The 17,535-nt window shown below is 40.2% G+C and overlaps 1 protein-coding gene across 4 annotated transcripts in view; it reads left to right on the forward strand.

Moving 5' to 3' along the window:
• Nucleotides 1-17,535, forward strand: part of nphp4 (nephronophthisis 4) — a 226,391-nt gene that overhangs the window by 53,992 nt on the left and 154,864 nt on the right. For all 4 annotated transcript variants that reach the window (XM_015967467.3, XM_015967468.3, XM_015967465.3 and 1 more), the window contains exons 5-6: nucleotides 990-1,139; nucleotides 6,625-6,761. In XM_015967467.3, coding sequence (XP_015822953.3) covers nucleotides 990-1,139; nucleotides 6,625-6,761 — 287 coding nt within the window. The remainder of the gene's footprint in view (nucleotides 1-989; nucleotides 1,140-6,624; nucleotides 6,762-17,535) is intronic.

The raw sequence follows: 17,535 nt of genomic DNA on the forward strand, positions 1-17,535 counted from the left end.
CAACAATCTGTTAGTCTAAGAGCGCTTTCAGGCGGCAAGTGATTACCTCTCTGTTTGGCCCCTGGTGATCTACTGTAGGTGTTTTTGCAACGCTGGTGAGTGCAGCCAAAGTGAGCAGGTGATTGCATTACATATGGTGTTTGAACAGTAAAAGATCTGAAGCTGTACAGTTGTGATGGGTCTTGTAAATCTATTATTTTATTGTGAAGGCCTTGTCGTTTCCTTCACTGCTGCTGTTCTGTTCTGTAGCAGGAAATATTACGAGCCGTATTCATCATAGCAGCTTGTTTACTATTATAATTAGGAACCAAAAATGTAACTCGAATATTAGCATCATTTTACCCCGTGTAATGACTCACCTTTAGATTGCTCTCTGCCATGTTGTTGAACAGCCCATGAGAGTGAATTGCTCATTTTGTTGTGCTGTCTCTGTTGAAGGTACAATCATTAACCCTGACACAATGAAAGATTGTTATTCTGGTCAGGCATGATGGAAGCCAGCAGCGTATCAAACACAACTATACTCACCCTCCAAATGATCTGTGCTTTGTGTTGATGGCAGAAGTTGTGGGTCGCCTCTTGTCTCTGGATGACCTGCGTGAAAGATGACAATATCTACCTCATTGCTCATGTCTTCTGCCTCATCTACACTGCGGTGTTACTTTGGTTTCCAAGCTGAATGGCTGTCATTTTGGTTTTATCCTGGGAAAATGATGCTCGCAGTGTAGCGGAACATTACAGCTATGTCACTAACAGCCAAATGGAATATTGAAAAATGGAAACATCTGCGTTTTGGGTGTCATATTGCCTGCTTCTGGGGGAAGTATTAGAACGTGACACCAAAGAGATGGATAACCTGTCCCTGGGTGGGTTCATGATAACGGTAGGGTGAAATATCACGTCTAACTCATTTGTATTCAAAACCACAGTTTGCTTGTGTCATAAAATCTATGTGACACTTCAGCATAAATTTGTTGTCTTTTTTGCAGACCACCGTATCTTGAAGATAATTGATGGAACCTATTTGGACTGTGGGATAAAAAAACACCCCTCGTTGGTTTCTGTGATGCATCTCCTTCCTGAGAATGCCCTTGTGACTGGAGGTGACATTATTCCCGGGCTTGTAGATTCTCCAACAGGTAAACTTTTCATCACATTGGACAACCAATAATATGTCATTTTAGAAAACCAGAGTGCGTATGTTTGAACATATAAAACTATACAAACACAGAGCAGCTTGGGGCTTAAAAAGGCTTGAATCATAAATGTAAAGGGTTAATTTACATTTATTTAACGAACCATAAGACATAAGATTCCATAGTAAATATGAAATCAATCTTATGGATCTTTGGGTACTTTTAACCAGAAGATAGGAACTTTTTATTGCAGGGATTGTGTTGCACTTCGTATTAACTGAGAGACAACAGAAGAGAGATTCACCTTTAAAACTTTTAAGAAGATTTATTTCTAAACAATTTTAAACAAGACTAACTCTAAATTCTAAGTAATAGATGGATCTTGGTGTGAATGAAATGTGAGTTGAATGGTGTATGTGTGAGTGATGTTGTAATCAGAACTCTCGTATCCGGATAGTCTGAATGATGTTATGATGTTTTGCTCTTAAGCTATGATCGGAGTTTCATAAACACATAAGACGTCATTGTGTCGCTCCACACATACCCTTCAGGATGAGACCTCCGTACAGATCCAGAATGCCAGGTCCTCGGACCCCCCTTCGGTACCGGAGCCGATGAAACAGCGTCAGCAGTACGACAGACTAGTCTTTGGATTGTCTCCAGGTAAAAAGCGACAGTTGGTTGACAGCGTCAGATGGACCCGGAGGGTCAGTGAGTTCAGCTTTTATTCTGAAAAGAACCGTTGCTTGGCTGGTAAAAGGCAACAGATTTTTCCAGCTTGTCGGTTCTTTGCTTAAAAAGGAAGTCCGGGTGGCCGGTCCGATACTTCTCTTAGAATGCGGTTAACTGGGCTAAGATGGCGTGGGGAGTGGTTTTATTAATCTGGATGTTTTGATTTATGGACGAATCAAAGTTGGACAGATTTATAAACACCACAGAGACTATGCCACGCTTCAGAAAGGAAGGTTCCGATTGGATGAGTAAAAACAATGTCATGTGTTTACATTACGTGTGATCAGGGTGTCTAGTGCAGCTAGACTAAAGTCATATTACTTATTAACACATACTAATCATAACATTGTCATTTCACAGATCGGTCAACATCTTATTATTAACACATTGTTTGATTAGCTTTATTAAAAATAGAGTTGTTTGATTTATTAAAAGGAAAGAGTCCTTTGTCTTCATTCTTCTCTTGGGCTGGAAAGGAAGCAGTTTAGAAGCAAATGCATGACCTTGAGGCAGTCTCATGCAGATTAGTTCTGTGTCAGAGGCATCTGGGGAGAGAGGGTAAATAACCTTCAGTGGAATAGCCCCTTCATCACGTTACATAAACATATCTGGGCTATTTATGGATTATTTATTTACTTATCATCTAAAAAGTAGAGAGTTTAAATCAGCATAGGGCTGGGCGATACAGTCTAAAATCAATATTACGATATATTGAGGATTTCACCTCGATAACGATAAATGGACAATAACGACTGGCGTGTGCAGAAACAAAAGTTGTCCACTAGATGGGGCTGTCACATGTATTACGTTGAGTCACATTTTTACATGACTCAAGGTTACAGATTCTTAAAGGGACATGAACGTTGCCAACCTACACACATCTTTTCATTTTTTTATCATCAAATTTATTGACATGGGAAAAATTATTTCAATAAGAGTTAGAAATTACGATAACGATACATTTTTGATTAATTGCCCAGCCCTAAATCAGCATGGTACAATAGCTGGAAATGGAAACTGGTTTCTGTGATTGTAAAAACTAAATGCTAGTTTCAAGAAAACGGACCGTTCTTACCCCGGTTTCACATTGCAAGCATCAGCGGAACGGAACAGCAGCGGAGTGGCTCACTCTCAAGCTTCAAAGCGGTCCTTTTCACACCGGGAGAGTCTTGGCCGCGGCACGGCTCGCTGTACCCGCGAGATTCTAAAATCCCTCGAGACTTCTGACACCTTCCTCATCGAGAGATCACAACCCCCACGAGGAATCACACCGTTGCACTTCTTGAAAGAAACTGGTGGTAAACAAAGCCGTTCGGTCATACGTACTGACATAAGTTATACATAACATCACAATGTTGCATTTTATTTTGAAAGTAACCAGGGATTTTACACTGAAACCGCGTGGTTTCCTGTCTCGCACTATGTGAGCTGCGAAAATTGATGTGTCCCAGAAGCCGCTCGCGGAAAAAATAGAACTCGATCCTATCTTTATGCTTGCAGATTGAAACCAGGATGAGGCTCCATAATAAATAAATAAATATTATGAATTAATTGTTAATAATTAGGAATATTATTGAAATGTCATAAATTGTGCATTGTGAAAAGATTTTAGCAACAGAGACTTCAGAAGTACTGCTTGTGCTTCTACCTTTTAAAGATGATAAGAAATGAAACAATAAATTAACTTCAAATGAGCTTTCAAGTAAAAATAAATGCATCTCAAATGAATTTTTACTGTTTCCATTCATCTGATTTATCTTCATTATCTATGTGTGCTTTGTAGTTGCAAAATGACATCAATGGACTTCAAAGTCATAGTGTGGCAGTTCTATGTCCTTAAACATTTTTAGGGATATAGAACCACGGCACTATGACTTCACCACCTCTAACTATAGCTACGGTAGCCCGCTCCTCCTGGGTATTTGGTCTTTGTTTAAATTTTGAAAACTATTTAACAATAATTTAAAACCAAACAGAGTTCATTTAATGTGGAATAAAGTAATATGACATAGCATAGCTTATCACATTTCTTACATCAGGTGTAATCTCACATTACATCCTTCAATAACCTTTACAACCCCAGCTGTCACAATACCTCACATGACATTCATCACTGTCATCGTCTTTTTCCCTTCTTTGGAAACTAAGTTCCACCAAAAGTTGAGATGTCGGCAGTACTTAGGAAGTAGGTTTCTAAGGGGGGGACGTAATGAAGTCTGACAGTGCAGAGCTATAATCATTGGGAGTCGGTGGGAGGTATGGTAGCAAGCTAATCCTCTTCATGTTCTGGGGCTGTGAGCAGCAGATACCTAAGCTGCCTTTTAAGACCACAGCCACCAGCTTGATACTCGCCCAGCATTCAGAGCAGCTAAACTGTGGGCCTGCGAGGAGATGCTCGATCACTGCATTACTCTTTAGGAGATTACAGTCACATCGCCTGTTTTCTCATTGTTGTGTCTGAGCAGGGTGATTGTGGACTTCACCCAGTACCTACACACTTTTGTCAGTTTAGTTTGAGTCAATTAAAGGCAAGTATGAAAACAGCTTCTGTTTGGTTGCTTTTCTTTCTTCTAAAATCTGTTAAACTCCAGTTCTTGAGAGCTACCATGCTGCAGGTTTTAGAAACATTCTCTGCTTCATCACTGAATCAATGAGTGATTACCAGGCTTCTGTAGAACTTATAATAACACTAAATAGTTATTTAAACTTTAGGCTAGAGCTTCAGCAGTGGTCTTAGTTGTAATGTCCAGCAATGGTCAGTTTTTAAGTACAGTACGACCATTCAACATCTGGTCAAAATGGAGACACGAGACTGCACGTGTTCCCTTTAATCTGCCTGCCTTCATCCCATCAGCTGAAGCTCAGAGACTCTCTGCAGCTCTGAACACATGATAACATGTTGTCAACAATAATGTTCTCTCCTCAAGGCCCAAGCTTGCCTTATCGTCCTACAGGATAATTCATGCATCTGAATAAGGAACATTCGCAGCTCGGATTAGTTGCTAAATCAAAGAACGATTTCTTAAATTAAATATGAACATTTAAAACTTATAAGTTAAATAATCATTAAATAAACGTTTGTTTATTGCTACTTATAATAATTATAATGTAATCAAATGCTTTCATTGGTCTGTGCTCAATGGTTGTAGTTTGAAATGAATGTTAGGTTATGATTACATTGATTGATATATGTTTCAGCATGTTTATATGACAAGGTCATCACCATTTGCACTCACACGAGGACAAAGTAAAGTAAAGTTAAACGCGTGACACATAGATAGTCCTTTACCCCAGATCAGAGCATCCGATATCAAAGAAGGCGTGTTTCTGAGGTTGTCTTGTTAATATTCCTCAACTTGTCAACCTCTGGTTGGCTACACAAATCATAACATGAGAACATTAAAACCGGATCACTCTGGTGATTCATCAGTTCTTGAGAAAGCTTCAGACCGACCATCTGAAGCAAAACCTCTCTAACCCATCAAAGCTTTTAACATGTTGTCAAAATCTTTTTGCACCTGCAAAGCTGATACAGTACAGCAAACGGTTCCTGCAGAACAAGCTGATATTTTTTCGACTCCTTAAGAGTCCCAGACACGCGGTTCCATCCATCTGTCGTGACCCGAGACATCTCTGGACTGAAGAGTCGGTGCCACGGTATTCTACAGCCCTCTGTGCCAGAGGTCATCCGACCTCTCTGACCTTCGGATCCACGAAGCGGGTCTCCGAAAACGGGTGAAGTAGACACACAGATAGCGTCTGATGCCTTTTGATAATAATCAACTTCATAGCTTAACGCAAACCAAATTCTTTTACACCCAGAACTCAGCTCTCCTAGATACGGAAGTTCTGATAACATCATGTTCACACATAGGCACCATACACTACACCTACTCCATCTAGATTCATCCACTCACAGTAAATATTAGTTAACTTGTCATGTTTTAATTGTTTGTAAAATAAATTCTTACTTTTATAACCTTGACTCTTTCCTGAATCAAAACGAAGTGTTTACAATCCCTGAATAAAACAAAGAATCCTAGAATCTTCTGATTAAACACATTAAAGACCAAGCAGGTTTATATTCTATATTTATATAAAGTATCTCAGCTTATTGGTCATAAGTAGAGGTAATATATATTGAGCCCTTAAAGCACTCAATCTCTCAAACCCTACACAGTGATTGTTGAGTTAGAAACTGTTTCGTATTTGACAACACTCTGTAGCCCTCTACTGGCCAGATACTGCCCTTACCGGTTTTGTGGAGCGAGTAGGGTCTTTCTATGCCAGACCTTTAAATAAAAGTCCTTGTTGATCCAGATTGGTCAATTCTTGAATAAAATGTTACATGAGATCCCGCTTTATATTACAAGATCTCGCACAATCGGTTAATGCCTGGAACACAAGTTACCCTTAACCGTGACCAGTATCTCCGAAACCAACTGAATTAGAGCCACCATTGATTTTGTTTAGCTACAGCAGCCATTTTTAATCGGCTTAACTCCAAAAATAAAATAAGTTGCAGATTATTTTAGCTTAATTAATGTCAGATGTTTTGCTAGCAACACAGCACACATAGGTGGACACACACAAAGACAAAAGTAGAAACATTGTTGCATTCAACATGCATATTACTTATTTAACAAACCCCACAGCAAACCCTTCTCCACTCGGCGAGGTTGCTAAAACTGATCGGAAACTCGTGTTAATATTGTGTCATGCACATCCCAAGGTGCTTTGCTCATTTTGTCTGTAGGTGATGCCCTATTGAGGCCTCAGCTGGTCAAGATGATGCCCTTCATCCTCAATAGGTTGACCATTTCCCTCCAACCTTCCCTGGAGAAGTTCGAGAGCCGTCTGCTGCAGCTCATCAATGCCGACTGCCATAACACGGTAAGGCTTGGCTTCACCAACACACAATCTTGATGGTTTGTGCATGTGGAACAGTCGATGTCTCAGCATAAACTTGTTCCTACGTTTCTCTTCTATCTACGTAGGACATTATGCATACATGCAGCCATGATAACAATTTATCTCCCTTCAGGTAACTATGTTTATGTTTATGTTTATGTATTTAGCAGACGCTTTTGTCCAAAGCGACTTAGAAGTGAGGTAGCTATTTACCTCACATCTCCCAAACAAAGATGGACACAACGACCTTGTCAGATTATTTTCTTCCAGTTTGATAAATTCCTTAATCCCACTCTCCCAGTTTCTTAGAGGCCTTTGTGCACACCCCTTTTACAGCTGCCATCACAATTTTGGACGTATCATCTGCAAAGTAAATAGAGCTTATCTGTTTTCTTCCCTTTTCCTTGTCTGTGGAAACCTTGATGGTTAACCTTGTTTGACAGGTGAAACTTTGGACTTGCAAAGATATGTAAAGCAGCTTCTCAGCGCCCGAGCTTAAATGCGACGTGTCCTTGTTCAGGATTAGAATCGATATGACAGAGCTGTCCGTCATTGTTACTGTCTCACGGCTCTTCACCACTCCTGAGTCGAGTCCTGAAAGTCAAAGTCAGAGCAAAAAGGAAGGGCTTAAAGTTAAAGATAATATGCTCTAGAGCAGAGGCTCCCAACCTTTTTCACCAGGATCTCCTTTCCTGTTTCCAAAACAAGCCCCCGACTCCAACTCCTACCCCCACGCACACATTCAAAATAATTAGTCGCAAACTTTACGCAGACGTAAAGAGTTGGTTCGTTTGTACCAAGCTCACTGTTGATATAACTGTCTGTTTTTGTATTTTCATAAAACTGAACACTAAACACGAAAAACCTGCAAAGAACAACAATCTAATGAATAAAAGAGACAGTAGAGTAACATTCGAGGGGAATTTAAAGCACTTAAAATAAGTTCTTGCAGCCACCGAATAACTTTTTACTTTATTACTCACACATTAAACAAATGACTTAATTTTATTATATTACATGTTCAGACTCTTAGACAAAAGTGAGAGTAACACTTTATAAATTTAGTTATTTTTTTTAAATCTCCACAAGATTTTTATAGCTATACTATTTTAGAACGTTATTAAGAGGCATGAAAACATGTTTTAAGCTAATTTGTTTTCCAAATTTGCCATTGCAGCTTCACAAGTTTATTTAAGAAAATGCTGTTTTTTAAAAATACTTCTACCACTGCCAGTATCATTATTCAGTATCATTATTCAGGATGAAATTAAACTGAACTTTGTTTACATGTAGCCCCCAAAGCAATAAATCCTGGGGTATTTAAATAAAGCTAGAAACAGAACTGGACTTTACCAGTCTTTGGGTGACGCTGAAATGGAACGTTCCTTATGGGATTCAGTCCCAGATGCAGATGTTGAACTAGAACAATGCCGTTTTTGTCCGTGACTTGTCATTATTTCTTAAACTGCATATCAATTCAATTCAACCAGGCAGCCATAAACTTAAATGTTCAATTCAGTTTATTCATAAATCGCCAAATCACATTAAGAGTCGTCTCAAGGCACTTTACAAAATAAACTGTCCAACTGAACCTTCCTATCTGTGCACAGAGTTCAGTTCATTATGCTAATTAGTTCAAAGTTTCCTATGTGAGAAAACCCAGCAGATTGCATCAAGTTAATGACTAGTGTCAGTGACTTTACAGCTATCCTCATACTACGCAAGCATGAAGTGATACACACAGATGCGCGCTCGCGTACACACCCACACACACACACACAACTTTTATACCAGGTAGCGTTTAAATGGCTGCATATTTTAATATATTAATAGACACATCTTAAAAAAATAAGCTTTATTGTCTTTGAGTGAATCTGTAATAAATCCAACAGCTGAACTAGTAGTAGCACTTTCTATGTTGAAGACAGTAAAAAGTTAAAATGATGACTTGTTTAATGAGAACAGGCATCAGCTAGAGATATGTACTGTTTATTCTTGTTCTTGTTACCTTTTCTTTATCCTTTACTGAACTGATCAAGGGCCACTTCCCAAGTCGCTCTCACATGCTCATTAGGATCGCACAGTCCTTTCTTGGGAAGTCGGGTCTTCAGGGGCAAACAAGCCTGTTTAAATTTAGTTGTTTTTAAAAGAAGCATTAAAGAATATTTGCCTTTGCGAACTCTTTCATGCTGATTTTTTCCAGCACAGTGAATCCCAGATTTGCATGTTGGCCAAGTTGCAGCAATGAGTGCATTTTACTCACACTGGGGGACTTCCCAGTTTAGTTACTCCTCTGCCTCCTTTAGTGATAATGGTACCTGTAATAAATGTAGCATTTTTGTAGCTTTGGAGGCGAGGGTGTCGGAATTGGAGTCCCGGCTCCACGCTGTTGAAAAACCTGTAAACAGCCGTAGCTACTTAGCTAGCGCGGGGCAAACTAGCTCAGAACAACCCCGTAGCGGTCCTCCAGTAGAACCCGAGCAGCCGGGACCTCAGGCCGGCTGGGTGACGGTACCCAGGAAGCATAGAACCCAGCCCGTGGGCCACCACCAACCCGTCCACGTTTCTAATAGATTTTCCCCGCTCAGTGACGCACCCACTGACAAGCCAACTTAAAACCCCATTAATGTATATGCAAAAAATACAAAAAATAATAAGTCATGGTAAAATAGGCAGATTGCCATTAATTTTTTTGGGGCACATTCCCTCCCTTCCCAAGGAACTAGCCACTTAATGAGCCACCTTCTGGACAATGATCATTAAAAACATCAAAAGGACTGGCTCTGAGACGCTAAGGGCTTCTCCAGGTTTGTGCATGGAGCCTTAATCAGCGATATACAGCTTGGTCACTGATGCCTTTAAAGTCTACACAAACACTACTGCAGCTACTGATGCTCAAAATATACTATATCTCCTGTGTGTTCCTAGTTATAACACAAATCAACAAAACATTAAGGTGAGAAATCTGTCTTTTAAGGTTGTGACCTTGTATCTAATGATAAGCTGCTGATATTTAGGCAGTGAAGCCTATTGTTAAACCTTATGTTTGCTATCAAGTCTCTCCACTCTTACGTACTTAGATCACGACCTTCCCTCTGTGAGGTAAGTGACATGTTACCATGAATAATTTTCTCATTTTGGTATTCACAGTCCCCCCCCCCCCCTTTTTCATTATAACTACTGCAAAATGACGGCATTCTCACGTCTGGGTGAGGTGTTAAAACATGCAGGAGTCAGCTTGATTACAGCGTTAATTAAAGCGTGTCAGTGAGTGAGAGAGACACACAGTTAGAGAAGGAAAAAGGGTGTGTGTGTGTGTGTGTGTGATCTGTGTGTGAGACCTTTAAATGTGTGACTCCAGCTGGATTGTCATCAAGCTGTTGGTGAAGTGATGCTGACACCTCACCCATCCACTCAGTTTGAGGGGATCTGTGTGTGTGTGTGTGTGTGTGTGTGTGTGTGTGTGTGTGTTTGTGGGTGATACCAACATATGTGCGTAACTGGTATGAGGTAAATGTTGAGTGGTTAAAAAACAAAAGTAAAATGACGATGGAAAGGAGCAGAAGACTGTACAGTGAAGCAGGAGATGAATCCTTTCTGTCGGCGGCTGTCGCTCTGACATGGAGCCTCCACATAATCCTCCCCATAAGCATTGCTATATTTAGTCCAACAAACCATTCCAGTGTGGCTTCTCTTTACGGTCCACTTATCTGTATATTATACACTTAGTACCCCAGTTAATGTGCTTGCCATGTGAAGTACTCGAGCTACTTTGAACTGCTTTTGAGAGCACTTTAATGAGCACTAGACTGATCTGAACTCTGGTCTTGAACATCTCCAAACATCCTCAAAAAAATAAAATACACACCAAAGCTATTCATCTTGAGGGTAGCTTGAAAATGTCTGCCCTCCTGTTCTAGTCCGAGTGAAACCAGAGGCTAGAACCTTAAATGACTTGTAGCACCCGCTAACCTACAGCCTCAATAAAATCTATTACTGTTGATAAAAGGGCATGGGATCTTGTCAGAACTTTTGTAACATCTTAGCTTTTGATCAAAAGACTGGAGAGAATAGAAGTGGATGAAGAGGAGGAGAGTAGCATGGGAGGACCAATGCCACGCTGCAGGCAGAACAAAATGCCTTAGGCTGATTTAATGAATGGAGAAAGACTGTGGCTACAAAGCTCCAGGAAGTTTTTACATGTACTGAAAGAACAAAACTCACTCAAAGTAGGACTGCCCTTGTGGACGCGGCATTGTAAAGAAGACAAAGGAGGCGTCTCGTGCACGGTTCTCAAAGGACACCCAGTTTGGCTACAGGCTGGTCACCACTGCAACCACTAGAGTGGCGAAGAAGGAGGTTTAATGTATTTGATCACATCAAATATTCATGAAGTTCAGGCCTTTGTAATGATTGACGACTCAATCAGGTGAAATAGACTACGAAGGATTATATCCCCTGTTAGTCAGACAAGACAGAAAATGCACTGCACACGAATGAGCAAAAATAGACAGATGAACTTTTTAACTCTATAATGGAGTAAAATGTATTGTTTGAAGTCCCTGAACCCTTTTTCACTGAGCCGGTTGTGTGTGTGGAAACTTTAGTGGGTAATGAGCTGCTTACGATTGTAGTTTATGCAGATTTTCAATCTATTAAATGAAAATGGCATTGAATGTCACAACATTTTATTTATATGAACCAGTTAGAGCTATAAAAGGTAAATACAACAACATATTCTTCCTGAGACAATATTATTTAGACATTAGGCTGGTTATTGGCACCAAAACACAAACATATTAGTGGAGTGAAAATTCTGCTGGTTGTTACAGTGAAGTAAGACATTGTTGTCTTCATGCAGGAAATACCACAATAAAAGTATTAAATACGTTGTTAAATTAAATGTCTTTTCACTTACATACAGTAAAACATTTATATTACTTTAATAATGCAGCTGCTGGCATTCCAGTCACATTAAATTGTGTTGATAATTAGTGAATTGTAGCCTTACTCCTCAGTTTCGTCAACAATAGGGCTTTTTTCCCTTTGAAGGACATTTGTCTGCCACTAGAAGTCAGAACATTACCTTAACCTGCACTGACAAAAATAAATAAATAAATAAATAAAAATCAGGAAAATGTAATTATAATAGATAACCTCTGTTTATTTTAACATTTTCAAACTCTGGTTAATGAAGGTCTCAGACTAATTGTAACTTGAGAAAGTTAAAGGAGAACTTGATATCTGTTTTACCTGTCAGGCTAAGCTGACCGTATGGGTTATGGTAAGAGAATAAACTCCAGTCAGGCCCTTGAAATAATAAATGCTGTCAAATTAAAGGTGAATATCACAGAGAAGCCACATAATACTTGTTTCTTTTTGAAATCTGATCATTTACTCTGAATTTCACCTGCATGCTGAACTTGAAAATAGTCTTCGACCCCTGTCCCCTGCATTAAACACAAAAAGAAGATAAATGCAGAAATGCTCAGGTCAGAAAACGACTGACAGATCTATGTCACACTGTAAATTATGCAGAAAGCTGGTGAAATTTAGCAGCCAAAAGAGCATCAGCTAGTAGAAACTAACATTAGCATTAGCAACTCCACAAAATGGCAGAAAATGTTCTGGCTTGTTATTTGTTAGGATAAACATCAATGTTGTAATTTTTACCCAAGAAAAGTTTTGTTGCTGTTAACCAATCAGAGGCGAGGTTTTTGCATATCATGAGCAAGACTCAGAACCCTGCCGTTTTCCACCCCCCGCTCCTCCAACTAACTTCTATTCCCTGAAAGTTTTTTGAAACACAAGTATCTTGTAGAAGTGGGACTGAGCGATATGAGTTTCTTTCTGTGCAGAACCAAATGTTCTACAACATGACAGGCTTATGTTAGAGTGGGTTTGTCTGAGCAGCAGAGCCATGTGTCGGTCAGGAACAAACCGTCTGATACGGGAAGGGAAACAGAAGGGCAGCAGCATGAGTCTGTTTGACTTCATATTTTTTGGTTGTGAATTATGAGCTTGAATCGGCATCAGGGCAACAATGATTTATTGGTTGAAGCTCCATGCCAGTTAAAATTTGTTAAGGCATGGGGGAGTGGGAGGATGAGAGCCGCATGTTAATGATGCTGCCACTGTTTCTTGCCATGGATGACTCACCCTCAATATGGGGGAGCTAATATCCACTCTGTGAGTTGCAACTCTCACACACTCACTGTCATGGTGACGGTAATGAGACTGGTGCTGGAAAACAAAAAAAAAAAAATCATCATTATAAATAACTTAAAGGTGTGTAACGGAGGAGCGTAAAAATCAGATTTATTAAACACACACAGAAGTGTTTGTGCTGGCCCAACACAACAGATTCATCGTGTGGTAGAGACTTTTTCCAGCCAGCTAGCATCTCAACTTGATAAGGGGTGTAGGATTACAAAAAAACAAAATAAAATAATAAATATTTCTCTTTGTTTTGTGATTTTCAAAGGAGAAATAGAAACGTGCCAGTGTTCTATAACTCACTTCGTAGTTGGCTTAAGCAAAACTCATGCGAGAAATAATTTCACCGGCTTTTTCCTCACTTTTTCCTTTCTTTCTTTCCCTCTCTTCCTCTCACACCCCCTTGAGAGGACAGTTGCCATCTGTACAGTTATTACTACCTTTAACCTCAGCCTACACATTCATTTCATAAAGTACTGACATGCAAATTTACTGAAAAGGAGCAGACAGCTTTCAGGGTAAAAAGGATCACCTTAGCAAGAGCCTGTTCTGGATTCAACACAATTAAAACTCGTAGTTACTTTTTTATTAATTCTAGTTTTGCTGAAGTTGCCATTTTGTAGGCTGGCATCAGAGAGGCAGATAAACATATTTAACATACTTCAAGATGCTTTTGTGCTTGCTTTTTTTCTGCTCACATTAGTCAGCAACTGACTAATGCTTTATGTTAGGGGCTCAATGCGGACCAATCACAGCACCATTTAAATTTTATTGGCGTGCAGTCAAAGTTTGAGGCCTGGCCCCGCCCCTTCAACATGCCTTATGAGCAAACTCACCAAAACTCACCAAACGTCATATCCATCCAACACAGTCTCTAGGAGGAGTTTGATCAAATGCAGAGGATTTAAAAGGCCAGAAATGGGTCCCAATTGCAAGTTCATTCCAAAATGGCCGACTTCCTGTTTGATGTTGACTTAAGCCGGGCATACACTGTGCGACTTTTTCACTTTCTTGAGCCGATTTTCCAGTCGTGAGAGAATCCACGACATCGGGGCGAGTTTTGCGCTGAGCGTCGTGTAGTGTACAGGGGGTTACGAGAGGCGATTAACACCACGTGACCAGCTGCCGATCAGCAGTCGTGAGGTCGCACGGACTTCTGGCGTGTTTGATATTTCGCTCGTCCCTCGTGAGGGTATCGCACTGTTGAGCAGCTGCAACCCGAAAAGTATCAGAACCGCTCACGGCGCATGCGCAATCCTGCATCAACGCTGCTCCCCGCTATTTCCCTAATAACACACGCTGTTCGTTTTTGTTTCTACACGTTTTTTTACTCACAAAGATTGTCAAGAAAGCGTGTTTGTCGTGTTCATGTCAAATTAAACTGATCACAAAACACAGATTTACTTTCTTTATTTCGTTCATCCAACCCCCATAAATCCCTGTGTGTCCTCCTGCAGCACTCCTGAAGGACAACAGGCAAAACAAGACAAAAAAGTCTGACGTGTTGAGTAAAAACTGCTATTTTTAGCATATTTTTAGGGCCGACGTGTTGCTACCAGACGTACAGCGTGAGCAGTCAGGTCGCATCCGAGAACTGGGTCGTGCAGTGTGAGCGCCTGGCTCGTGAGATCTACCCTGCGAGGAAGTCGTACAGTTTGAGCTGAAGCTGAGTGCTACGAGTGAAAAAGTCGCACAGTGTACGCCCGGCTTTAGGTGCAAGAGAATCTTGTGTGAGTCTCGGTGAGTTGTACAAATGTAGTCAATTTCACAACTCTTAAGTAAGGTCAAAGCGTAGACTTTTTAGAAAATTTCTTGGGGGCGCTGTTCTGCTGTTTCTTTTGTGATTTTTGCAAGACACTTAAAGCACTCACATTTCACACATGTCTGACAAGTGTGCAAAATTTGGTGAGTTTTTGAGCATGCTAATGCTAAGATGCCTTTGCTACGCATATTTATTTGGTGGAGTTGCATACACATCACTCAGCTACTGACATGTTTTTAATTACTGTTACTTTTTAAAGCTAAATTTTGCCTAAAATGTTAATGAAACATTTGGCACTTTCACCCAATTAAGCAACGGTTCACACTAGGCTTATCTTACTACTTGCCACAAGCTACATCATGGTATTCTGACAGATTTCTAAAAATAATTTTTTCCTTAAAAAAAGGACAGAAAAACTGTCAAAGTTTTGACAAAGCAAAGCAAGAAGTAGCTCTAGACTGAGTGTTGAACACTGTCCAAACACAGGTGTGGATTAAAGGCATGGACAATTAAGATAATGAAGTCCATTCAGCACCCAGAGACTCTCACAGTGCCTCTGGCATCCTGTAGAAGCACGGGGTCAAGCTGCTCACAGGATTAGAGTCCTTTTTCTGAATTGATGCTTTTTTTGTAGAATTCCCCTGAACAGGAGAAGTTTAGAAATTGCCATCAGAATTCAAATGTAAAAAAGATAGACGGTCACATTAGACTGTTTCTTTAGGTGGTTTTGATTGATCCATTAAATATTTAATGTGTACATCTTGAAAGAGCTAATAAATGGTGTTTTTAGTCCCTCTCAACTAAGCTACTGATTTTATTATCCAAAACATTCTCTGTCCTGAGCTTTCTTTATTCTCATATCCATTAAAGAGAGCACGTTCTTCCATTTTGTCCTGTTATTTCAAAGAAAAACGTGTTATTACAATTCTCAGAAAATCTGCAGTAATTTGTCTCTAAATTGTGTATAAGACAGCTTTTTCCTGCTTCCAGTTTCAACTGCTACCATTTCTGAATTCACTGAAATTGCTTTTTCGTTTTTAGCAGTTCAATTATGTTCAGATGACAAGGTCCCTTACTAAATTAGTTTTGCTTACTAATATTTCATCCTCACTCCTCTGTCTCCCACCGGTCTCGCCTCACATTTGAGTCGGTAAATCCAATCTCAGATAATCTTTCTGGTTAACATGCTATAATGGTTTTATCATTTAATACCAAAGTCCAATCTTACATTTGATACATTTTTATTTTATTTAAAACTTGGACTAGAAGTATGCTGGATAGAGACAAACCATTAATCATTATGTGTTACTGTCAGTATAATCACACAGTCTTCTTAAGGGGTGGCCCTCACTTTTATCAAGTCTTTCAGTGCTGCTACCTTTATTTTTCAGTTAATCACTTAGTTCTCCACACAGATTCAATATTTTGCTGAATTGTATTCCCTAATCATAAAATCATTCAAACGTACATTCACACATTGATGGTGATAGGCTACAGCGTAGCCACAGAAGGTTACAGTCAGCGGCACCAGTCCCTCTGACCGCCACTAGCAAGAAAGACGTCTGAACCATCTGAGACGGATAATTTACTGTACTGCACTGTTAAAAATGGAAAATAAATCTTGTTTAAACACTGAAACAGATTTCAATCTCAGCCAGCTGGTGGTCTTGTCAGTTTTTTCCTCTTTCAGAATGGTCAGACAGGAATGTTTACAATCGCCCATGAGGTTGCTGAGTCTGCGCCTATCTAACACATTTGGCATTTGTAATTCTACACCTAACCAGTACAAAGCTCCAGAGCTGATGATCTTTATACAATAGACTGAATAAAAAACTGCATCCACTACAAAGAGTTGCTTTTAACATCACCATAAAACATCACTAAATAGTGGACTACAAATGAATAAATGATAAAATGGTAAATGGCCTGTATTTGATATAGCGCCTTCTAGAGTCCTGGAACCCCCCAAGGTGCTTTACAACACAACCAGCCATTCACCCATTTACACACCACATTCACACACTGGTGGGGATGAGCTACAATGTAGCCACAGCTGCCCTGGGGCGCACTGACAGAGGCGAGGCTGCCGAGCACTGGCGCCACCGGTCCCTCCGACCACCACCAGCAGGCAACGTGGGTTAAGTGTCTTGCCCAAGGACACGATAGCGACAGACTGAGCGGGGCTCGAACCTGCAACCTTCCGATTACGGGGCGAGCACTTAACTCCTGTGCCACCGTCGCCCACGTAGACAGTTTGAACACAGCTTTACCCTTGATGACTGAAAGTGCACATTTGCCACAGCACCTGTGTCAGATTCGACAAAGAAGCCCCTTCATGGCAAAAAATCAAAAGCGGTTTAAATAAAAGGTGTGAGACAACAAGGTTTAATATGTTCGAAAAAGGAAAAGACACGCCCATGATGCTCCGGTGTGCTCATCACTCAGAGAAGTCCCTCTTCTGTGACTACGGAAATTGAGTATAATTTAACTTTGGGGCCATTTCATTGTTCCCCTTAAGCTTCTTAGCTCTAAAATATTCATATTTCAGGCGAGAGAGGAAGAAATCTGTGACGGCGGCAGACAGCAGCAAGGGGGTGAAGAAAGAGGATAGCGTGCAAGATAGGTAGTGAAAGAGAGAAACTGACAGAGTGAGAAGAAAGAGCAATGAAATAAATGAAAGAGAAACTTAAAGGAGAGGAGGGATAGAGGGACCAGAAAGCAGCACTTTGACTGAAGCTGTCTTATAAACAACTTTTTCCCTGTCTTTCTTTTATTTTC

The sequence above is a fragment of the Nothobranchius furzeri genome, chromosome 15 (genome assembly GCF_043380555.1).
Source record: "Nothobranchius furzeri strain GRZ-AD chromosome 15, NfurGRZ-RIMD1, whole genome shotgun sequence".
NCBI classification, from domain to species: Eukaryota; Metazoa; Chordata; class Actinopteri; order Cyprinodontiformes; family Nothobranchiidae; genus Nothobranchius; species Nothobranchius furzeri.